The 24,444-nt window shown below is 45.5% G+C and overlaps 1 protein-coding gene across 1 annotated transcript; it reads right to left on the reverse strand.

Moving 5' to 3' along the window:
- Positions 1 to 51: 51 nt before the first annotated feature.
- On the reverse strand, positions 52 to 24,427 carry LOC142795944 (transient receptor potential cation channel subfamily A member 1-like). Its single transcript, XM_075886164.1, has 5 exons — positions 22,501 to 24,427; positions 10,436 to 10,557; positions 5,880 to 5,971; positions 3,137 to 3,215; positions 52 to 778 (listed from the first exon to the last, which is right to left on the reverse strand). Exons 1-5 carry the CDS (start codon positions 22,691 to 22,693, stop codon positions 527 to 529), a joined length of 738 nt encoding a protein of 245 aa, XP_075742279.1. The 5' UTR covers positions 22,694 to 24,427; the 3' UTR covers positions 52 to 526.
- Between the last annotated feature and the right edge of the window lie 17 nt (positions 24,428 to 24,444).

Consider the following 24,444-nt stretch of genomic DNA (forward strand, 5'->3'; position numbering starts at 1 on the left):
GTTGCTGCCAAATAATCGTACTTTCCCAGAACGTATTAAACCTAACGTATTAACACTAGCTTGATGGGGGCCTTTTTAATTTTCCCGATTTCGAGCGTAGCAGCTTGGAAATCGTATTTTAAGCGAGCAGGTATCAACGAGGTTCTGCTGCTTATGCTTACCGCTTATTGTGCAGTCCCCCAAAATAAAAGACCAGTTACCTACAATTGGCGGAACATATTTGCGAGAAACGCAGTAGCGAGTGCGCTTCTGAAAGGTGGTGCAGTGAAAAGAGCGAGGCCGTTACGCAGGAGGAGCAGATGCGAAGTGAACAAACAAAGTGCAGAGGGAGGAAAAGAAACAAAGACTGCAGCACACTGCGCGGCCTCGACGAGTGAAGGAGGACGAATAAGTCTTTGCACTGGCTCAGCTACAGTGTACTAGCATGCCTGGCGTGGTTCTGACCACGTGTGATCCTGTCTTTCATGAACTGGGCACGGAGTTTCCCATCGAGAAGAGAGTCTTCGCTATCAAGCGTCACTTTTTTTTAAAGAAGAGGAAAGTTGCATATGATCTTTTTACAGGTTTTCCAAGGATCAGTGAACTGATCAAATGGATTCCACTCACCATGCAAAAGTTGTTGTACAGCATCACTGGCCAACTGTGATGCTGTGTAGCCTTGGCCACTCACTATACCTGGATCAGCCCCAGCCGCCAGGAGCACGCGGCAAGCTTGCACATTTCCTTCTCGTGAACACCGATGCAGTGCAGTCTGACCCAAGCTGTCCAGAGCATTCACCTGCATTACATTCATGCCACAAAATAGTTGGAGGGAAGTGAAACATTAAATACATTTAAACAGATAAATAATTCCTCTATTGATTTCACCATCATAGGCTGATTACCAGAAGAAGAAAGTCAAAGGTTGACGAATTTTTATGTTAAAACAAACTGGCCCTGCAACACTTCTTGAGCAAAGTCGCGAAATGCTGCTGACTGGTGGTAGAGGCAGAGAACATTAGCCAGGGATCATAGCAATAAACTTTTAAGCCTCATAGGGCCAAATCGTACCGGGCGTTCACCCTCTCAGGCTATGCAGGCACATGCTGTGCATCACAGTTTGGAGCCTTCCATACTCTGTTTATACACGAAGATGTTTTTTTTTCGATAAAATTTTCAAAATACAACAATACCTCCTTTCCAGACCATACTACATATAAAACAGATGTGACCATCCCCGCAAAGTATACACTCCTTTTTCACATACCCAATTCTTTCGAAATTCCTTTATTTCTATTACCTCGCACGACTGAAGTCACTTGTCCACCACCTCTATTGCCCAACTGACTGATGTCACTGCTTTTAAGGGGGGGACGCGGCACTTGGAAATCCAAAATCGGCCCGAAAATCGCATTTTTTTCTATTATTTTCGCGTTCCCAATGCCCTTACGCACCTATCAGCCAAGTTTGGCTTCCAAATTCCACTCATTTCTCAAGTTAAAACCCATAAAGATCGCAACTTCGCGCAAGTGGACCTTTAACTTGAAGTGTAAACTAGCCGTACTTCAACCGCTGACGGCACGCGAACTACACATTCCACAAGCACCATTTTAGTCTCGTTGGAAAGATATAGTTTCTAGCTTTTTTTTTTTCCTTGCCACTAGACAACTATGTGCCCCTCGCAAAAGCAAAAAAAGTGAAGTCAAAATCCCGCACAGCGCATGATTCCATTGGTTGCTTGACGCACCAGACCAAATTGGCGCTTCCCGATTGACCAGGAAAACTCGCTGGCAGTGTCTGCCGCCATTTTAAAAGAGTATCGCCCTTGCGAAGGTGTCATGACTCGTATCCCTAATCTAATCTGCTTGTGCGTCTCACTATACCCAGCGGTGCAAAAAAAGTTGCAATCATAGCAACATTTTGGCCGTTCACGGAAGAAAGAAAGAGGCAGAAAACCCAATGGTGCTGCTACTGTGTCGTGGGAGCAAGTTTTGTGTTGTCTGACAATGCCGTCATAACCGAAGCCCGTTCCTCGCGTGTGCGCGGCGTGGACGCTCGCCGCTCGTGTACTGGAGATGTCATGAATGGAGGAGTGTTGCGAGACAGCTTCCCCGGATAGCGCACGCTCTTTGGATTATGATCGCGTCGATGCTTTCGGCAATGATGAAGTGCGCGTAGGCACAGGCCTCCCTGACAGCGCGTCCGATGTCGACTCCAGCCGTATGCGGGTAGACACTGATGTAATCAATGCCAGTGAAGGTCGCGACGCGCGTGCCCGCTAGACAACCACAACGCTTGAGGGTCTTTTGGCAGTGTCGACAACAGCGCGAAAAATTGAGTGCTTTTTTGGAGTCAAGTGGTGCGGAATTGAGGCAAGATGCCAGCAAGGCAAGACTCAAAACTCACACGAAAGCCTCCAATCCGCGATTTGGAGTTTGGTATTAAAGGAGCAGCACGTTTCTCTTTTTGCTGTGCAAGCTGCTGTTGCAGAAGCTGTATTGTTTTTCAACACGGGCAATGTCAATGCCTTCGCTGCGATTCTAGGGCAACTGGACATTACGATATTCAACAGCACATTCCTGAGGGCTAGGGAGAAGGACTGTCGTGAGAGTGCAACCTCAAATAAATTGAGAAAAGCGTTCCAAAGTCTCAGAAAGCTGGTCAAGAAGAAGCGCAAGGATGGGATGCATCCAGATTATGCCCCTGTTGTATTTTAATAAGATTTTATTAGCATTTTTTTTAATAAAGGTCCTTTAACTCTTGTTGAAATTGGCCCAGCAAATTGATTTATAGCATATTGCACTCCTTAATTTTTAGAATCTGCACATCTAAATACACAAATTGTGAAAATTTCGTTCAGATCTATACGTAAATAAAAAGTTGCTCATCAAGTGTAGCCTCACCCCTTAAGGTTGATGTTGAATGCAATGTTCACTCTAAACAGCTTTTTTCTTTTTTTATAACGTACTCTGTTACCCACTATTTTCTGTAATGCCTTCAGGCCCTGAAGCTACTCAAGTAAATATGCATTGGTTATCCTGATTACATTACAGTAATATGTTTAGTTCTCATATGTGAATGCTGGTATATAAAGAAAAGGGTTAATAATGTTTGTAGATTTTAATTAATGACTTTCAGAATGTTTTTTTTTCTTTACCTTTGCCCCATTTTTGATCAGGATGTCCACAACATCTAGGTGAGATTTGCTGGCTGCTAGATGCAGTGGCGTCAAGCACCTGAAATAAATAATGCACCACACTTTTATTCATACGTCACAAAATGTTAATCTGAATCGAGTGCTTTGTTTGCATTATTAACACACGTCTCACGTCTAATGCCACATGCGATGTCAGCTGACACACTTTTTCTTCTTAGGTTAGCACCCGCACATCATTAAGGAATTATTAGACTTGTGCGAATATTTGAATGCATTGAATATTTGAACAAATAGTAGGGTATTTGTATTCGCTTTGATTCGAATTTAAATTATTGAAAATTTAAAAGTATTCGCAAGGAATGATTACATGCATATTAATCCGAATGTACCACCTGTAAAGGTAGTTTCGCTGCAGTGTTGCGCTGCTAAACCACGAAAGCACCTATCCAGGATAAATCCGCTCTGCTACGAAGCCCCCTACAAATTTAAAGGGGCCCTGCAACACTTTTTGAGCATTGTCAGAAAGCGCTGCCGATTGGTAGTCGAGGCTACCGAGGACACGCAAGCCAAATGTTATAGCGCAGCATGCGACCTAGGATTCACAATAAATTCTCAAACTCAGCTGAATATTGCTCTCTTCTCTTGGCAAATGATTCCACAAGCTCAGAAAGCACGCATGACGCATTTTCTTTCCCCGTGCCATCCTTCCCTGCTCAGATTCCAGCGCTTTCGTCGGGATGAGAAGAGAGAATGTACTTACAGCGTGCGAGAAATCTTTGAAACACCACGCGTACTGGATGGATTCTAAAAATTTTTGCGGAGGTGAAATCGTGAAGCAATAAGCTTCTTTAGTAAATCTATTCTATGACTACTTGAAAGTTCCCTTTAAATAAAAATATTACCCTCAAATCAATTAATTTTATTAAGCTTAAGAACTTGTTAAGACAGCTTATATAATAAATTTCAAAATGTTACATAATTTAAGGGCTATGACTCGCACCCTGCTGAAAGTCAAATCCTGCTGTACTAGTACAAAGTTGTTTCAACTTCCTTTGAACGAAAAAAGAAATGGCATTTGCATAGACTCTCTATTTCAATTTTAAAAAATATTGCGCAGGTTAGTTCGATCACAATATATATGCCCATTTTTCCATATATACTATTCGAATTCCATTAGACACTAGTCGACCAAAATCACTATTCGCTTCAAACCTAAAATTCATTATTGGCACAAGCCTAGGAATTATGAAAAAACTCTTGAGGTGCAACTATGGCAGCAGGAAAGAGCCCAACTAAAATTAAACCTTTCAACCACCTGTGTTGTAAAAGGTAATGTCAAGTGTTTTTTTTTTTTTTTTTTTTTTTGCCCCCTTATGAATCAAATTGAAATGTCCAAGTAGTATTTTACACAGTCTCCTAATTCGTGTTGCACCATTTTTTCTTTTTATGGATAGTTTAGTATTAGTACTAGTGACATATTTAATTAGGGCCGACTATGTCATGTTAGCGAGAAATAGAATGCCTCACAGGTGGCGCAAATTGTAGCACAAATTTACTTCAATTTCTCAATTACTAGAGCACTGCCGTTCCCACTATTGAAATTTTAAATGTTGCAAAGATTAAGCTTTGAGTGCCACATAAATTGTTTGCCTTTAGGCAGAAAAAGCTTCAATTTATTTGCCTTCGTCTTCCTTTATGACTGCAGTTAAAGTTCATCATGTCAAGTGGTCAGCATTACAGGGGCACGGGCATGCAGAGGCGCACCGGCACGTACACACTGCTTTCCTAGACCAAGAAACCTTGCTCTTTACTGGACCCGCGCATATATAGGCACACATGCACATAAGTTACAGAGGGAAAACACACTCTGGTGGCAACTTTACAAAAGGGCTGAACATTGGCAGCCTATACACTTTACATCAAAATAATAGATAAACATGACTGTACTAATAAGGTTAAAGATAAGTAGGTAGTGTTCTATGGACGTAAACATTGTTACAATGTCATATGGCATATACTTAAAAGAATGCAGCAGTCGAACCAGCCTTTACTAGGCAATCCTGAGCCTAGCAATGAAACTATCACTCACGGTACAATGATAACAGCAATCACACATCAATCATGTTGTGCTTTCTGGGTGAAACGTGTTGGTGAAACTAGATGTGTCTTTGTATAATCCACCATTACCAGTGATGCTTGCATAAATTCTAGAACGTACACAGCCTCCCGCAGTGTACACAGCCTCCCGCAGTGCCTCCCGCAGTGTGCAGTGCGCGCGCGTACAGTGGTACGCGCGCGCCAAGGGAGCGCTCTCTTCTCCGTGGTCGGCGCCGGGTAAGCACGTGTTTTCCTTCGTCCGCGTCCCCTTTGGGACTCGCGGACTCTAGCCTGCCTGGGGTGGCCTTGGGCACCCCGGCAGGCGTGTTTACTTGAGTGCTGGCTTCGGTAGCGTACGCTAAGAATCATTAAAGACATTCAGGAATTTTCCAATGTATTTAGCTGCAGGAGGCATCAAGCAATAAAACATGTTTGTTTTAGCCCATAAAACCTGCTCACATCTAAAAATATGAGTGCACACAGCAATAATCAAAATTTCTTAACCCTGAAGCTTGCTGTACCGAGGTCAAAAGTAAACATGGTGGCTTGAAATAAGTGCTGCAAGGCTTTGTTAATGGTGAATGTCCGGTACTGTTACTAAGAAATAAGTGAAACTTGGGTGTAAATTGCAAGACAATTTACTCACTCTTCATTTTTCTCATTGATATTAGCATTCTTCCTGAGCAGCAATTCTATTGCCTGCTTGCGCTTGGGAAATGAAGAGACTGCAACCATATGCTGCAAAAAAGAAATACAGGTATACAACATTGGAAATCACTAAGAATGTCCAGAATCAAACATCAAGCAAATATGATTTCTTGTTTTTTTCTCATACAGCTTTAAACTTGACCAACGAACACATGACTTGTCAGTAAACAGTCACACAACAAACAATGTGTTGGTCATGGCAATGACTTGTCAGTAAACAGTCACGCAACAAACAATGTGTTGGTCATGGCAATTTACCGTATTTAATCGCATAATAGGCGCACTTTTTCTTTTTCAGAAAATATGGCTGGAAGTTAGGGGTGCGCCAGTTACACGGAATAAAATTTTTAAAAATGTTTTCCAATCCGTTCTTGCGCTTTGAATATGCACATTTGTTAATTAAAAGAAGATTATGGTTTACAAATTATTTCAGCATAAAAAAACATACCTACGTACCTTTAATAAACAAGCGAGAGCCGTCAACTACACACACACACATGTAAAATTTATTTACACAAAAGTCGTAGGTGTTCCTCCTTTTCCCTATTTGGAGTGCAAATCGGAGAGCACACATTCATCCTCGCCGAGCGGAGATTCGTTTTCGGTGTCCGAATCATCCGCACCCCACGTCATCCTCACTGGCATCCAGTGCTTTCGAGATAACCGTCTTTTTGAAGCTTTTCCTGACCACTTCGTCGGAGATCGCCTACCACGCTTCCACGATCCAAGCGCACAGCATTTCCACAGGCAACCTCTTAATCTTACCACCTGAAGTCAGCTGATGTCCTCCAGCCATCCAAGTGGTGTACGGCCTTTGAACACGTGAGGCCACCCAAAATCACTGCCAGATCTGTACGCAGCTCCTTCAGCTCATCTCGTACGCGGTCTACTAGGTGCCCACGAAAGCTGTCGGGACAAGCGTGGACGGGAACAACAGACCACCCGGTTGCCGACCCCAGACTGTTTTCCCCCAATCCGCCACGAGTTCCGCACTCATCCAGCCTTTTTCCTGGACTCTGACGTAGATGCCTTGAAGGAAACCTGCCTTTGGGAGTGTCTTATGTTTAAAAATATCGTAAGGTGGTAGCTTGCACCCATCCGCTGTCACCGCCAGCATTGCGGTGCATCATTGTTCATCAGCACCAGACATTCTGACGATGACGCTCCTTGCACCTTTCTCTTCCTTTGTTGTGTTCCGCGACATACCAATGCAAAGGTGGATCTGATCAGCGTTGCCTATCTGGGACAAAATGAAGTCTTTCTACTGTCGGAGCTCTATATCGAAGCGGTGGAAATCCACCACTTTATCCTCATATGCTGCAGGCAAGTGCTGGCACAAGGTGGTCCGTTTTCGCAGTGCGAGGCCATGGCGCAGCATGAAATGAGTTGTCGATCCGGAGCTGGCTTTGAACTCTTTTGCTTCGATGTGCTGCGCTCAGACTATTCTGTGCGCCTCGATCTGCACAATATCCAATGACACTGCACAGCCGTCTTGTCGTAGATACCGTATATGCCGGACCAGTTGCTCTTCGATGTTTGGATACCTGCCAGTCTTGGCACTGCGGAAAGCCGGTCGTGTCTTTTTCGTCGCCTTAAGTTTTTCTTCTTGATACTTCCAGTACTGAATACTGGTTTCTCCAACACCGAAATGCCTGCTTGCAGCCAGGTTGCCGTGCTCCAGCACGTACTGCACTGCTTTCAATCCAGCTGTGTAGCTTGCGTACTTCCCCATGGTGGAACCAAAGTAGAATACACGACCACAACATACGCAGACCGCTTGCAAAATGGCGTTTCTTTTTCTCTGATGGTGGTGATGGAAATCAAGCCCCCGGTGTTGTACACGTTACCTCCAAGGAGCGCGACAATTTGAAGAGTATCAGTAATTGATGGAACAGCAGTTTGTTTTTTTCGCTCATGAAAACTTTTTTTTAGTTTTATTTCGACAAACACGTTGGTTAGGTCGTTGGACTTTGAATTTTTATTATTTAAAAAAAGTAGCAGAAACCTTGCATCCCTTGAAGTTTGCGGGAGTAACAAGCATCGAGAGCAAATTGCAATCGAAGCGAGGACCAAGGGCGCAGCCATGTTGCCGGGAATCGCCACGCTGGCTTTTGGGCGACAAACTATCTTTTCTAGTTTTCCAAAAACACGCGACGCGAGAAGCGGCGGCGACAGATGGGCCTCTGCACAGCAAATCTTGTCGCTCGCCGCTGCCACTTGTCACTGTCGCGAGGCAATCGCGTGCATGTGGTTAGGGCTAAATTCCACACATCCTCACCCTCATTTTCATTTAGCTTGGCATGACACTGCTGCCAAGAGACAAGAAGGGAGCAGAGTGTATCGGGGAACAAACGGGGTCATAGTCGAAATCAAGAAGAAGAAATGATCATGGGCAGGGCACGTAACGCGAAGGCAAGATAACCGCTGGTCATTAAGGGTAACTGACTGGATTGCAACAGAAGGCAAACGAGTGAGGGAGAGACAGAAAGTTAGGTGGGCAGATGGGATTAGGAAGCTTGCGGGTACACATTGGCAGCAACAAGCAAAGGACCGAGTTCAGTGGCGGTACATGGGAGAGGCCTTTGTCCTGCAGTAGGCATAGTCAGGCTGGTACTAGATGACACTTCTGAACGCTGCAGTGCATTCCAATAAGCCACAGCGTCACCGCAGCACCACCCAAGGCATGCATCCCCTGCCGTGGCTACAAGACCAGTCTGCCAAGCTCTCAAGATTACTACTGCCCCAGACGAGCATTGCATCAGAATGCTGTATAAAACTTTCTGCTTGGCGAGTTGGTTCATACTTGGACAGAAAAGATGGCTGCCCACAAACTACACATGGACACAGAAGACACAGACAAGCACAATCCAGAATGCTCGCCTGATGCTTTTGCTAGTTGAATAAACAGTAATGTTTTGTGGGGATCTGAGGTGCACCTGCGACCATTTTCGCGGGCATTCCGCCACACGGCCACACCCTTTTGCTTTCCTGCTCTGTTAACACCACGTGGCGATAGATGGCGCCACGTGCGGGCACGGCACGCGGTACGCGCGCGCCAAGGGAGCGCTCTCTTCTCCGTGGTCGGCGCCGGGTAAGCACGTGTTTTCCTTCGTCCGCGTCCCCTTTGGGACTCGCGGACTCTAGCCTGCCTGGGGTGGCCTTGGGCACCCCGGCAGGCGTGTTTACTTGAGTGCTGGCTTCGGTAGCGTACGCTAAGCCCGGAGCGGTGCCTAGTGCTTGAAGTGGTCGTACCACAACGAGCCGCACTTGTCGTAGGCCTACGCGTACGATGTTTGCCCTAACACTCGCGACCAGGCCCATTGGCCATCGTGAGAGTGCGCAGCATAGCCGCGAGGGACCTTTTCCCGACCAGCGTGTCAAAGCTCGCCATTGCCAGCTGCGACGTGCTCGCGGTTTTCCCCTTATTGTGAACATCCACGTGCGGGTGCCTTTGCTACCCGCGTCCTGGGTGCGGATGTTGTACTGTTGTTCGGGGTGCCGCCAGAGGCAATAAAGTGTTGTGTACTTTTGCATTAGAACACTGTCTATTTGCCGCGCCGCGCTAAACGCCTTATTAGTTGAGCGCGCGCGGAGCGGTGCGCTACAAGCAAGTAAACGGAGTAGCAGGCCCTCTGGCTCGCTAAGCGTGAATCCGCGGTGATCGTCCGCTGCAGTTAGTAGCGGGGTCACCATAGTTTTTATAAGGGAATGCGTCTGTCTGTCCACGTCGGGGTGATCACGTGGCTGTGTAGACCAAAACTGATATGCAAGAGTAAGGTGGTTTGAGGAATATGACTCTGTGGTAATGACACGAACAATGTGAAAATCCTGTTGCAAACATTGTCAAACCCTCCTTCCTTTGGCTGCACTTTCATCTAATTAAAATGCCCGTGAAGTCAGTGTTCGAGCTAGTGAAGCTTATAAGCTTGCCCATGACCGGTTCTTCTTATCACAACAGTACCAAGGATAGCCTGCGTCAATGCGTCCACTTCACACCAGCCTCCTCGTTCTCCTCTGGTCACTTCACTTTGGGTTATAAGAGAAGCTCGGCTACCATTACAAAGGGCCACACAAAAACATTGCATAAACTCAGTGACATTCATTCCAAGAATGCACTGCTGGACCTTGACACTTGAACCTCCTCAGTACAGACAAGCTGCACCCATTTCCAGACTGGAACCATAAAGCTCTGCTAGCTTCTCATTGCCATAGCAAGCACAGTGATGGGGTATCTGCCATGAGAGAGAGTGTGCAGTGCTCCACGAAGTGAAGAAGATGACAAGTGCGCGTGACATATTTACACCTCCTCGACCATTTTGTCGGACTACTGAAATGTGCTTTACATGCAAGTCTTGCCCCTGTCACAGTATATTTATAAACACCACCACCTTCCTTGGCCAAACAAAATTGACCTCGTCAGGAAAATCTGGCACAGTTTGTAACAGTCAGCATGACAGAAAAGTCAGTCAGTGGCGAGAACACTGCGCAGCTTACAAGCGATGTGTCTCCCGTGAACGGATGCTTGAAGTTGGCTACATCAGGGGTGTTGTACTTCTTGATACGAGCTAGGTCAGCCTGCCGGGCAGCATCCAGGAGTGCATGGCCTTTGTACTCATCTGCACCAGGAAAAGTAGTAGAGACATGGGGGCCCCCACAAATTACTATTCACATAGGTTGGACTAAATGCTGAACAGAGTGCATTAGCAGAGACCTAAAGGACGTCAAAATATGTTGAAAAATTACTAACACAAAAATTATTATCTTTTTGATGAATTGAAAAGCCCAGCCCTCTAGAGCTTAGAAAACGTACTGGTAAGCATGTATGCGGTAAGCATGTGTCCTCAAAAATTATAACATACTATATAACAAAGTTTTGGTTCCTACAGTACCCCAACATCACAAAATGGTTTGAGTCATAAGCTTCAAAAAATACTGTGATGTTTTGACAACCACTCTGCTCCGATGGGAAAACACAGCTGGCCCTTTTCAGGGTATCTAACAATTTCGTTACTCTGAATTCCCTGACATTTCCAGTTTCCCATGATGATTATAGGCAAATTCTGTAACGCAACTCTGCTAGGAAACCTCTGCGGACTGGAAACAAACATTCATGTAAACATTCATGTAAACTGAACGATGCAACCTTATTGCATTCCCTCGGCTGAAAGAATTCTTTACTTATAGTAAATACTGTACTAAAAGACAATAAATGTGCAGCTACAAACAAAAAAGTTGGTTTATTTGCATCAGCAATGGTTTTTGTTGTTTCAGCACGGGGACCTAAAGCTGAGTGGCTTTCATCAGTGTTTCTTGTGACCTAAGCTCTTTTACAAGTGCTGTAGTTCTCTTTCTTTCAACATCCGATAAGTTCATCCATTTTTTCCTTTCCCTTTCCAGGTCTTCTTTCCATCTGATGTTGGCACTTCAAACCATGTCTACCAACTTGTCTGTTACCTGAACATGCAACTGCTCTTTCATATTTTTTACAAGACATTCCTTTATTACAGAAAATCGCCACTCCGCAGAAGAATTTCCATGTGAAAGACAAACTGCTATCTCACAAACAGCATCAATTCTTTCTCAGACTTTAACAGTCCCATCCACAGGGTCTCTAAGCTATCTCTTGTGTGAACAAATTTTCACAAGTTCACTTGTGCAGTGCTTTGTGTAGAGGCTTAATTTGAGAAATCTTGCAGTCCTCTGGGAGCACACCTTCACTCGGAGACCTAGTATACAATACACACAAATGTTTCGCACACCACTCTGCAAACTGTTTTAAGAAGGCAATCGGTGTCTCATCTGGTCCAACCAATGCATCCTAGAAAAGAATATGCCAGCGACATGAGCCGTAGTAGCACTACCCCACCCTTTCCGTTTTCCTCCTTTCCCACCCTGCTGACTTTGTACAGATGCTAGAGCCTCACGCAGCAACTCCTTGCAACCTGAAGCGTCGGCATCGTTGGTAACTCGAGCAGACAATGCCATGCATGTCGGCGGGAAGAATGCCAGCGTTGTTGAAAGTGACGAAGGAGTTGATCAAACTAGAGCGCGACGAAACGCATCTCGAACACACTAGCAACGTGACATCATCGAGTTGATGATGCTGTGTAAAAACAGCCATCGAGAGAAATAAACGAAATAAAAACATGAGAAAAAAGAAAACGCCAGTTCTTGGCGGGCTTTTTTGCCTTGATTTCATGCCCTCATAGAAAAAGCGATGCCTTTTCGAGCTGTATGTTCATCTTGCCAAAAAATTCCAGTTTGGCTGCATGCCCAAATGCTCGCAGAGCCTCAAGAAAAAGTTTCACATACCTTAAACGAGCTATTTGAGTGGCTCAAGGCCATTTTGAGAGATGACCGCGCGCCTACAGGTAACGCTGTATTGTGCACTAAGGAGTAACCCACAGGAACGCTGTTGCGAAGCTGTTAGAAAGAAAACCCCTGTCCCGAAAAGCTCCTTAACTGTAGCCAAGCTTCATACCACGAAATGACTCGCGTTTGTTGAAGTGACGCTCCTCCAATGCGATTCACTAACACGCAACCGAACACCCACATGAAGCAGCCAGCTGCGCCGCTCTATCGACAGAATGTTGACGACATAGTCGCTCTCGCTGGCTCCAGCGGAACAGTCGCTAGCACCACCACACAGCGCCCGCTGGAAACTTGTGGCAGCATTCCTCTAATGGCAAAGCTGGTGAAATCCCAAGCATAGTATTTTTTTTAGGAGGCATCTGGTCCAACATACTTTTGACATCCAGATTTAACAACAGATTAAAGATACCCTCTTCAGAAATGGCAGCATCTAATAGCAGAGGTAGGTTTCCATCGAAAGGGGAGAGACGATTACTATTATCTTCTGTATAGACACTTGAAATAGGCCGCACAGGCAGCTTTGTCGCCTCTTTCTCATATTCCATGAAAAAAAAATAATACGTCGGAAGAATACGTGCCTGCATTGACCTTTTTTTCAACATTACCTTGGACACGTCTTAATAAATTGCAGCAATTTTTTGTTGAAGTACTTTTCCTTGTCACGAAAAGATTCTTCTTCATTCTTCCCATACATTGTAAATTATTTTTTTTTAATTCAAACCGTTTGCCCTGTTTGACCTTTTTATCAATCATTTAAACTTTAGCTTCAGCAGTAGTGTCTGTTTTGTTATCCAGGGATTGTGACTTTCGGCTTTTTTTTGTAATTTAAGGAATTGAGCACTGCACACAATCTTGAATTTTTCTCTTAAAACAAACTCATAGATTTTCAATGCTACCATTACCTGCATTGAAATAATCATACTGAAAGGCCAGGACATCAACTATTGATTCATCCTCTGCTTTTGAATAATTAGGAAATTTTTCCCCGTCCTTTACTGAGTGCTATTCCCTTTAGAGTGAGTACCACAGCCTTGAGGTCCCATATGCCACATGTGATGCTGCATGACAAGCTTTATTTTATATTGCCACTCATGAGATACTATATATATAGGCTATATTTCATCCCCTGGTGTGTTTTAGTTGGATCAGTTACTGATTGTATCACATAAATTTAAACATAGTATCAGATATTTCAGCATCCGCAGTTGATATCTTTGGTTTTTACATGACAATGCAGGTAATATTTAAGCTGAGCAAGATCGAGGGAAGCATTCTGTGGCCTGTAAATGCCAGACACCAGAAGATATCTAATATTGCCATTATACACTTTACAAAAATGCTTTCTATGTCTGCTACGTCTGGCTTTTTTACAACACGTGTTTTGTTCTTAAAAAGAATAGCAACTTCCTTAAAAAGAATAGCAACTTCCCTTCCCCTCTCATCTCGATCTTAATGAAACGCTCATTTTTCGGCACAAACTCACTATCAAAAGACACCATCTCGTAGCCAGTAAGACAATATTTCTGACGTGTGCTAAAATCATGCCTTCCCTATTTCTCAGCCTTATTAACAATACTGCAGCAATTTACATTTAGCACCACTTAACACCCTTTATCTAGTTTTCCTGAACCTTAATTTGGCTAGATAAAATGTATCTTATTTTATCATCATCCCAACCAAAAACCTTTCCACCAATGCTTATTTTGCCAAGAACTAACAACTTTAGATCCATTTGTGCCCTCACGCGACAAACTTAAAATTTTTTTTTCTGATATCATGAACACGAGATAAAAAGTCTTCACTGATCGAACACCTCTGTAGAACAGCTATTTTGTCCCAGTAATCGAGCATTTTTTTAATTAGTGGCCATTGTTTGCCCTCCTTTTACCCAATCTCTGACACTTTTATAACCACTGACATTCATTCCAACCTTTCCTTCAAACATGTCATTTATTCATTACTTCAGTAAGGTCAGCAGTCGTTTCCTTAGCTTCTTCCTTCAGGCCAAAAACAATCAAGTTATATTGTCAACTTCTGTTTTCAAGCTCATCCATTTCTTTTCAATGCAAAATCTAAATTTTTGTAAAGTTGTGTTGCTCTTTGCTTTAAGGGGGGACATGGGTTCTAGAATTTTTTCATTTAATTTTTTTGCTCAATCTTAACCAACCTTCACTACCTAAGCTAGTTTTTCATGCAGATTTCAAATCTCTAATTTGTTTCTTAATATTTCAAGTGGTTTAGAAAACATGAAGGTCTGAATCTAAATTGCGTATTTCTTACGGGACTTCTTGGCAATTTATCCTTGCTAAATCCAAAAAGTGAATGCATAATCCAATGCTGGAGACTTGCTGTAGGGGGTGATGCTATTTTTATCCATTTGAAGATATTTTATAAGCAAGAAAACGGACGAACACTTATGGTCACTATATTACAATAAATTTTTCTCACTAAAATCTTCATGGTAATTTTTGAAGTGATGCTAGCGAAATAAAAATAGCATCACCCCCTATATCATGTCAAGACGAATAAAATGATACCAACTTTGTCGCATTTACTCAAGTTTGAAAAACCCCCATAAGGCCGAGTGCAATGTGCAAAAACATCGAACTGAGAAAGACGCGTTTGAAGTTTCTAGCAACTAACTTTTGCTAAAGTGATGCTACAGCGATATTAATGACATCATTCTGTAGCTCTATATCATAGGATAAATGGCCATGCTAAATTTCACTGTACCCACCCAGAATACTGCTCACACCTTGTTCTAGAACTATAAAATAGTCATTGACTCAGCATGAGAATTAATATTTTTTTACTTTGTGGTCGTTCCAGTGCCTTGCAAGTGAAAGGAACACAAAAAAAATCATGTAATAATGTTGTCCTTGGATAGACAATAGACTTACAGAATGTTTAGGTCTAAAACCAAGAAATATTTATTTTTGCAAAAATTCTCACTATTTGCCATCATGACTGTTTACAGCAGACCAGGGCTGTAAGCAGAGTCCCCTGCTGGCTTGTGGCGTTTCGAAAGTCTTTCCTTTATTGAACTGCTGTCAAGATGCTCTCTTCGTGATTTTTCCAGCCTGCCCTTGTCCTTCTCAAGGCTGCGACGCACCAAGTTATTGCCAGCGCTGTAGCCCAGCTTCTCGGCAATTTCCACGTTGCTCTTGGTTGTGCCTTGGTCGAAGCGGCTGATGGCTTCGGCAACTGCCCTTTCAATGCTCCGCAAGGATGCATGCCGAGTTTTGGGGGCCTGCTGCCAAATCCTAGCGTGCAGGCTCTCACTTGGGTTCTGGGTGATTCCATCGTTGCACCTTTCCAAGAGGGCATTGTCGCACAGCCGCCTAAACATAGGCTCCAATGCCTCAGTTACGAAATCAGGCAGGCTGTTCTTGTGTGGTGGCCGCTTCTCATTTTTTGTAAGAGCTAACTGAAATTTGCACCAGGGTTCAGGCCCTTCGGGGCAAAGGTGATGCTTTGGTGCCTCGTCAGTTGAAGACATGTGGTTCAAAGTTGCTAGAACAGCCTTCTGCATACCTGGAACATTGTTCAGTGGCTTCTCAATGCGTAGCCATAGTATGAGGTGATCTTTTTTATCTTTTGTTGCGTAAGTCTGCCCTTTCGACCAAGTGAGCCACCTTGAGTTTTTTTTTTTTTTTTTTTTCTACAAGGGTACATAAGGCAGCTCCCATACGCTTCTGTACATGATTTATGCAGTCCTTTTTGGCCACCTTTATGAAGCCGTACACCTCTTTTTCTGTGAATGCATGGAATGTCCTGCTGTCGCCGTCCGACAGCATTGTCGTATAACGAAGCTTGTGCTTTTCAAGTGACCGCTCAAACAAGCGTAGTGCTGCCTCCACTTCCATCTGGCCAGCATTACAACCAACATTCTTCTGCACAGAGGGGCATGCTGAATGAGCCAGGCAGAATGCCCTGCTTCTCCTTCCTTGAGTCCTGTGGTGCAAGCCAGGCAAAAAGTTCGATAGCACGATATGGTCTTTCACAAGGCCACTATACATCTCAACAATGCAGCCAACACATATATGCGAGCTATGTCCACACGTAAGCCAGGTGCCGTCATAAATGACGTCGACGTTTCCAAGCGCGTTGCCGAACTCCGCATAGAGTTCCTTGACGCGAGCAACGCTCGCCACTTCGCATTCAGCAGCAGTCGCACAGCAGGCTTCTTTCATTATATTCATGTGGCTTTGGTAACTCTTGTGATGAAGCCCTCAATGCGAAATATTCATCCCGGCGAAGAAGTCCGACAGAGCCATTGCCCCCTTGCCGATACTGTTGATGGCCTTCATGGCACGCATATTAACTTCAAACGGCCTTATTTTGGTGTCGGTCTCGTCGGCCTATACATGGGGATGAAAAACGCTCTTCGCGAAAGTCACAACTGCCGCACGTGACTATGAGCTTCGAACAAAGCCCGTACTCTTTCTTGGCCTTTGAAATAGTGACGCTTCTTTCACCGCATTCTGGGCACGCGACAAGTCCAAATATAGAGTGTAACGCCGCCAGGTCAACAATAACAAATTCTGTCCCGTTTTCTTTGCCACCATCCTCCAGATCAATATCTAGTAACTCGAACTTACGTTCCGTCGCGCATTGCGGTGCGAGTGATGCCTTCAAGCCCGCTGCATTTCTCGTGCACTCAGCAAACTCGTCCGCCGAATAAAACGCTGTGTCAATGCGGTCAAGGATGCTGCTAGAAGTGCAAGATGACGATCCGACGACGACACAATTGGATGAGGCGCTGCTGCAAGGCACAGAGAGTGCACCGCTTCGGACACAAGCGGCCGCGGCTACGCGCCATCGTCGGAATGCGCCGCTTCGGCGGCATCGGGCGAAATCGGCTGCACGTTGTCAGCTGCTTTCTTTTGGCGGGCGTTCCACGGGCGCCTCCGTTTCTTGCCGTACGCTTGGCACGTCTTCTTATTTAGACGAGCGTCTCCAATCATGCCGGCAAAAGACGGAAAGTCGGTGCGTTCGGTTGCGTAGCACAAGCAGGCTCGTGCGGGAAGCAGACGAACAACGTGCGCGAACGGGAACCGGCGGCCGGCGAACAATATGAAAAAAAAGCGCAGGCAACTTTGGCCGCATCAGCCAATGGGAAGCGAGGAACAGGGGGCTTGCCTGTCGTGCGCAAGCGCCTCTGGCCAATCAGCGTCCCGGAAGGGGGCTCCAGAAAAGGGGTGAGGGCAGCCGTTCTGTTTAAGCGACGCCATTTGAAGGGTGGCAAAATGCGCACAAAGGGATCAGCGTCAAAACGAGCCCATGATGGCGGCAATCGGTCAACTGCCTCGCCGGCGGCTGTGCGCGGGAAGTTTGAACGAATTCGACCTGCCGTGGGTTGTTTTGCGGCTCTTGTGGCGACTTCATAATCAATTTACTGATCGAATTCAGCGTTCACAATTTGAGGACACGTGCTTATAGGTCTAAAAATTTCAAATATCGCAATTTTCTCAAAATCGACTTTTTGGCCATTTTTCAGCATTCTAAGACCCCGCGTCCCCCCTTAAATCGCTTAGGACTGATTTTAACAGAACCCATCCTTTCAGTCAAGCTAGACTTCTTTACGGAAGCAACGCTTTCCAGAAGTGGAACCTAAAATTGTGAGCGTACATCAAAAACTAATTTTTTTAATTAAACTTGTTGATTTATAAAAATTTCCCACTTATGAATGTTTTTTATTCTAAAAATACAAATGCAGATAAGCTATTAATTTTAGTTCTAGATATATAAATGCCTTTAGTTAACACGTGGGAATCTGTTTTATTATGCCCACTAGTTCTCGAGACACAGCAACCCAAAAATATTCTTTCAGCGAAAATGCAGAAATAACTTGGGAGTATGCACTGTCCATGATCGACTTCCCTGGCTTGGCACCACTTAGATGCGCGAGACATTGCAGCTGAGCCTACCCTGGTTTCTTCTGGGTCAGCGCTCCAGAAATGTGCCAAGAGCGATAGCAACACAAAAGTCGTTCTTTGAACTATCCAGGGTTGTCGGCTCCTCTCGTAAAATCTTTTGGAAAAGCCTGACCCACTGATAGATTAGAAAGAGCTGTTGGCCGCCAAGGTGGCTTGCTTTGCACGTCAAGGTGCCCCAGACAATGAGCCAAGCGTATGAGATCCATCTGCGGGGACATTTCCCACGTACTCCGTGGTGCCTACATGGCGACAGTTTTCCACAAGCCGTGGCCTGCCCAGTGCACTGCCCACATCAATGAGTCATCGCTGCACCTGAATACACAAGCCAGTCTGCACATAGGACCCAACGTCTTCACGCTGTGCTGTGTTGTGCATATTGTGTAGTGTTCTCTCCCTCACCATGAAACGAACTGCACGTGCCATTTCCCTCTTTTCTGGGTTGGGAAGGAGGTGGTGTTCCACCTTCCCCTTTTCGCGGCAAAAATGAAGATGGCAATTTCATTGGGACTGTCCTGGCCTCAATTGTTCTCCCTGCAGAGAATCTTGGGAAGACCAGGGCATAAAACGCGAGTCGCCAAGACGCTCCCGACAAGCTCCCAGAAGCTCCGGTCAAGCTTCCATCGAGAGCTTCCATGATGCTACCCCCATCATGTAATCACCGCTAACTTAAGAATGTAAATTCTGTAAATAAACCGTTCTGCTGTCAGCTTCAGCTACTCTCTTCAACATCTCCCCGAGACTTTGGCTGGCTCTGGTCCATTGAGCAGACCCCGAGTGTATCATCACATATTACCGCATTTTTTCGCATGTAACCCGCATCAAAAATTGAAAAATATCGCCTGAAAAGTGGGGGTGCGGCTTATGAGCAAATAGTCCGGAAGCAGAGGCCGGGCTTCACGCCAATGCATGGCCTCCCGTGCAATCCACATTCCCATCAGCATCGTCTGGTGTGGAGTCAATAAAAGCCAACACAGGCCATCGACAGATCCCCTCTGTAGCATGTTTATTCACTTTTTGCGTGCTTTGTTTGATTTCGTCAACAGCATCACAACAGCGATTTTGACAGCGTCTTTCTCCGAGTCAGGTGTGGCCAGTTTGAACCGTTGGTCAGCGTTGTCTAGAGAGGCACTACGAGTGGGTCTCGGTGGCAATCTTTCACCGCGAATAAAAGCTCAGATTACCGTATTTTTGCGCGTATAACCCGCCCCTTGCATATAATCCGCACCCCCACTTTCAGCTCACCGAGAAGGAAAAAAAAATCTCGCGTATTGCCCGCACATTTGATATACAGGAAAGGCTGTACAAAAGCTACTGCTCAAGCATATAGCACATATGTAGACAGAAAAGGCTTTATTTAGCAAGCAGAATACGCTGTCTGCAAGGCCAGTCTCAATTCACTCACTGTTGCTGCTCTCGCTAGAGCTATCACTTGAGCCGCAGTCCTCACTATTATGCACAAGGTCATCTTCGGATCCATCCACGTTGTTTGTGATGCAGCATTTCTTGAAACTTTTTCGCACCATCTCACCTGGAATGGCCTTCTATGCCTCGAAAATCCACTTGCAGAATAGGGCAATATCAGGCCTTCGACTCGTCCTGTCGGCGTCAAGTCGTAACAGCCTTCGGCCATCCACTCGCCGTAATAGCGCTTGACATGCGCTTTGAAGGGCTTGTTAAGCGAAACATCTAGAGGTTGCAACATTGACGTCATTCCACCGGGTATAACAACTAAGTCGGTGCCGTTGCGTGAAAGGCGGTCCTTCACTTCCTCAGTTGTGTGGCCGCGGAACGAGTCAAGAACGAGCATGGACCTCTTTGCGAGCATCGCACCGGGCCTCCTCTCCCATGCCGTCTTGATCCAGTCTACGAACAAGTCACTGTTCATCCACGCATTCTCGTGTGCGCGCACCACCACACCGGCAGGCAAATGAACCTTTGTAGAGTTTCCCTTTTCAAGATGACGTACGGTTGCAGTTGCGTGCCGTCGGCGAGGGCACAAAGCAAGACTGTGATGCGCAGTTTCGTGTCCCCGCCAGTCAGCATGCTCACCGAACTGCTGCCCATCTTCTCAATCGTTGTGTCGAACGGCATTTCAAAATAAACAGGAGCTTCATCCGCATTGCCAATTTGCGAGAAAATGTAATTGTGCTGCTTTCGCAGGCCAATTACATATCTCTGGTACTTGAGCAGCTTCTCCTTATAAGAAGCCGGCAAGCGTTGACATATTGTAGTCCGCCGTCCGATTTAGAGCCCTTGCCCCTTCATAAAGCGGTGCAGCCAACCGCGGGCTCGCACAGAACTCGTGAGGTAGGCCTAGCTCCCTTGAAAGCTGCCGCGCTTTCACTTGGGCCATCTCGGTCGATACGGCGTGACCCTGCTTCTCACATCTTCGATGAACTTTACTAGCTCCACCTCCAGCTCAGGGTAGGCACCGGTCTTGGGGCCACGAAATGACCTACGGTCGCGGTGCGTGGCTTGTAGGCTCTCTTTCTTCTTTCTCCACAGTCGCACGCAGGTTTCGTCCACATCGTGCCGTCTTCCCGCTTCGCGATTTCCGAATTCCTTGGCGACGGCGATGATCTTAAGCTTTTGCTGTGCCGTGAAGGCCTGCCGCCGTACGCTACTCATGGTGACCGAACAGATCGACTTAGGCTTGGCGAACGGGTCGAGATGTGGAGAACTAGCGGCATCAGCGAAGTAAAGAGCACTCACACTCGGCGACAACACTACCCCTTCTAGTACACTGTAACAGCACCCTGGAAACAACAGAACCGAAATGCATGCCTGCTACCGCATCAAAAAGTAGTACATTAATTTACTGATAATATCTCTATAGGCACTGCCCCGCCGCCGTAGTCTAGTGGCTAAGGTAGTCGGCTGCTGACCCTCAGGGCGCGGGTTCGAATCCCGGCTGCGGCGGCTTGCATTTCCGATGGAGGCGGAAATGTTGTAGGCCCGTGTGCTCAGATTTGGGTGCACGTTAAAGAACCCTACGGCGTCTCTCATAATCATATAGTGGTTTTGGGACGTTCAACCCCACATATCAATCAATTATCTCTATAGGCACTATAATATCTCATTTACCTTGCTGAAATAAATACTGCTTTATTTATTATGGAACTTACTTTATTTATTATGGAGCTTTCTTAGACAGCACCACCTTTTTGGCAAGCCCTTTCCAAAAGTAAACATGGCGTCCATGACGTAGGGACATGTGGAGGTCACTGAGCGGGCCGCGAACGTCCAAAAAATATACTTGTGGTGTGACAGTGAGATTTTACACTGAACAATGGAACTGTCTCTCCCCAAATATTTTTCGTAAGGCTTCAACGATGCAAGCAAGCGAAACCAAAATCAGCCGCAAGCTGCCGTGCTACTTGCGGAGTAACACGAATTTGCGGAAACCGCCTCCGTAGCCTTTGCTACATTGTTAAGGGGCTTCACAGCACAACACGCATTGCTGTGAAGCAGCACTATAGGAAAAACACCACGTATTATCCGCACCTCCACTTTGCCACTGAAATTTTTGGGTTTTTGGTGTGGCTTATACGCGCGAAAATACGGTATAGCTGTTGCAGAAAAAATCGGCAGCATAGAGCTGCTGCGAGGAGGCACGACGTCGACGAGTCTGCATTCGCGACTGGCAAAAAAAAAGGCCTCTCTCGAAAGTGTACGCAAGGACAAGCAAGCATTTCGCGGCCCGAAGACTGGTGTGTACCCCCTTCTTGAGAGATGGCGCAGATGGAAGCCCTGAAATGGGCCCGTGAGATGAGCATCTCACGCGAGTTTCGTGCGAGCCGTTGATGGCTGCAGCTTGTCAAATTTATTCAGGAGCAGAGGAGTCGTGACCACGCTGTGTCAACGGAGATGGCGCAAACGGAAGCGCTGAGATTGGCCCGCGAGATCAACATCTCATGCGAGAACTACCCTAAAACAACAAATTTTAAAAAGTGTTAAAATTCAAGCTTTATAGCTTGTATAAATTCAGCCACTGTAGGTGAATGCTAAGCCCCCACAAGCAAACTAAGTTGTGCCCTAATATCAATAAAGCAAACAGATACACCTGCCTGAGGTTCAAAATTATAATACAACAAACAAAATAATGAAGCAATAAAGTTTCCTACACTCGTACAATGATGTGTGCATCTTACAAAATAACAAAAAACAGGAATATGCAAAATATTCAGCTTCATTATAAATAAAGACTATTGTCAAGCAACAAAGCATAGGAAATAAAAAGGCACTCACACAGCATTCGGTCCTGGAGATCCCGGGAAGGAGCTACCATGACTGGGCTCTTGGAGTGGCAGTTGAGCAGACCAGGGTCAGCTCCGTGCGCCAGTAGTAGTGAGCACACCTCAGCTCGACTCTTGGAGGCTGCTTCGTGCAGTGGTGTGAACTGCCACAGATCCATGGCATTCACATTGGCCCCGTGCTGCATTTATTTGCCACGCAATTTGCTTACTGAACCAAGAAACTATTAATTGCATCAGACTCACTCAGCCTTGACACTACTTAAGCACACAACCCCAAAATACAACAGAGCTGTATAGGGAAACGTACGCATCAACCCATGGAGGAAACGCCAGCATGCACAAGATGAAACGAGATCTTACAGCACTTTTCATAGAAAATTGCAGAGCAGCCATAACTGCTACTGCCATAGAAAGATTCTCTCAGTTGGCTTTTGGCAAGCAAACCTTCTCCGATGCTTATCCGAAACTTTCTCCATCCCTTTATATGAAGAGCACATTTGCAATTTCTTGACAGCACATTTTCACATCAACCCACTGCAGTGGTCTAGTGGGCTACGGTGCTTGACTCCCGGCACAGAGGTCACGAGATCTCAAATCCCCACAAATTCTGGAAGTCCGTGCGCTTAGATTGAGGTGCCAATTTCTGAGCAACTTGAGCCCCCGCATCTCATAATACTGTGGTTTTGGAATGTAAAATCCAAACAATTATTACATCATCATATCAGGGCACCTCATACCTCACTTGCCATACATACTTGCAGAGAGGAAGCGGACAAGAGAAGGAAAGGAAGACGGCAATAATCGTAGTTCTTTTTCTTTCATTGTCTGCTTTCACACTTCTAGGCCGGTTTGATACCGGTGCCACACGGACACTTTTGAAAGGCCATCGAGTCGACGGCCGTCGAAATGTCACAGCTCCATCGACTCGATAAAGTTGTCGTGCTGCTATGCGGCAGTTTTCAAGGCCATTGAGTGGTTAAGGTATTTCTCGCTGAAATTGAGTGGCGCTGCAAATCTTTATTTTCATTTTAATGTTATTGTAAGTGATATAATTATATGCACTTAAATGCGCACATGCATCTGTCATTTTTGTATGAACATTTCAATAAAGTGTTTATACATACTTAATAATGCATGGTTGGTTTTTAGGTTGTTAAGCAGCGAAACTGTGGCAATGCTGTCAGCGCATGAGCAGGAGCGGCTGCCATTTTGTGGTTATGTCTCAGCAGTGTGGTTTGTATTTGCACGTTTCGGAGGTCACTGCAACTTGCTTTGTAAGCTTCTGTCATCATGAGCAGCCACGGCACAGAATTTCGAGATGAGAAGGCTGCAGTGGTTTTTTACATGGATGCGATCATGCAGCTTGACGCTGGCATTGAAGCAGCGAAGGAAGACGCTGACGCCATTGAAGAAGAGCTGCTGCTGGTAAACAATTTGATAACGACCATGGAAACTGTGACTGAACGTAGCATAGACAAAGAAAGGTAATCTTTCTCTCACCAGACGCGTCGGTACAACGAGACCGTGCCACTGTATGGCGAGAAGTTTTTCAAACGGCAGTTCCGCATTACCAGGCAGTCCTCCCACAAGTCCATGAAGAACACCGTTTCTTGTTCACCCTAGAGTTGCTAGCGCAGCTTTTTCTTTATTGGCGGTGACGCATCATCCATTTCGCACAAAACGCACAAAATGAGCAATGACACAAAAAAAAAACGCGTCCCAGAACTCATTGTCTCACACGGACACACCTAAAAACCAGGGCATAACTTAACACTGCGCGCAATATGACGGCGAAAACAGACAGGCGATAAAGGGCACGGGGACCCAGCATGTTGCTGTTGTCGAGAGTATGAGCTGCTCCTACAGTCCAAACTGCACAAATACCTTCATTGGATAATTTATAACACCCAAGCATGCTACCTTTAAAACATAATAG

This window comes from Rhipicephalus microplus, unplaced genomic scaffold (genome assembly GCF_043290135.1).
Source record: "Rhipicephalus microplus isolate Deutch F79 unplaced genomic scaffold, USDA_Rmic scaffold_967, whole genome shotgun sequence".
NCBI lineage: Eukaryota > Metazoa > Arthropoda > Arachnida > Ixodida > Ixodidae > Rhipicephalus > Rhipicephalus microplus.

Bases quoted from the DNA above. Each gene is read 5' to 3' on its own strand.
- LOC142795944 (XM_075886164.1), bottom strand. From the start codon at position 22,693: ATGCAGCACGGGGCCAATGTGAATGCCATGGATCTGTGGCAGTTCACA. The intron at 5,972-10,435 runs GTAAGCTGCGCA...TCTTTTTTGCAG, and splicing joins TCACGGGAGACACATCGCTT to CATATGGTTGCAGTCTCTTC. The intron at 779-3,136 runs GTAAAGAAAAAA...AATGTAATGCAG, and splicing joins TGATCAAAAATGGGGCAAAG to GTGAATGCTCTGGACAGCTT.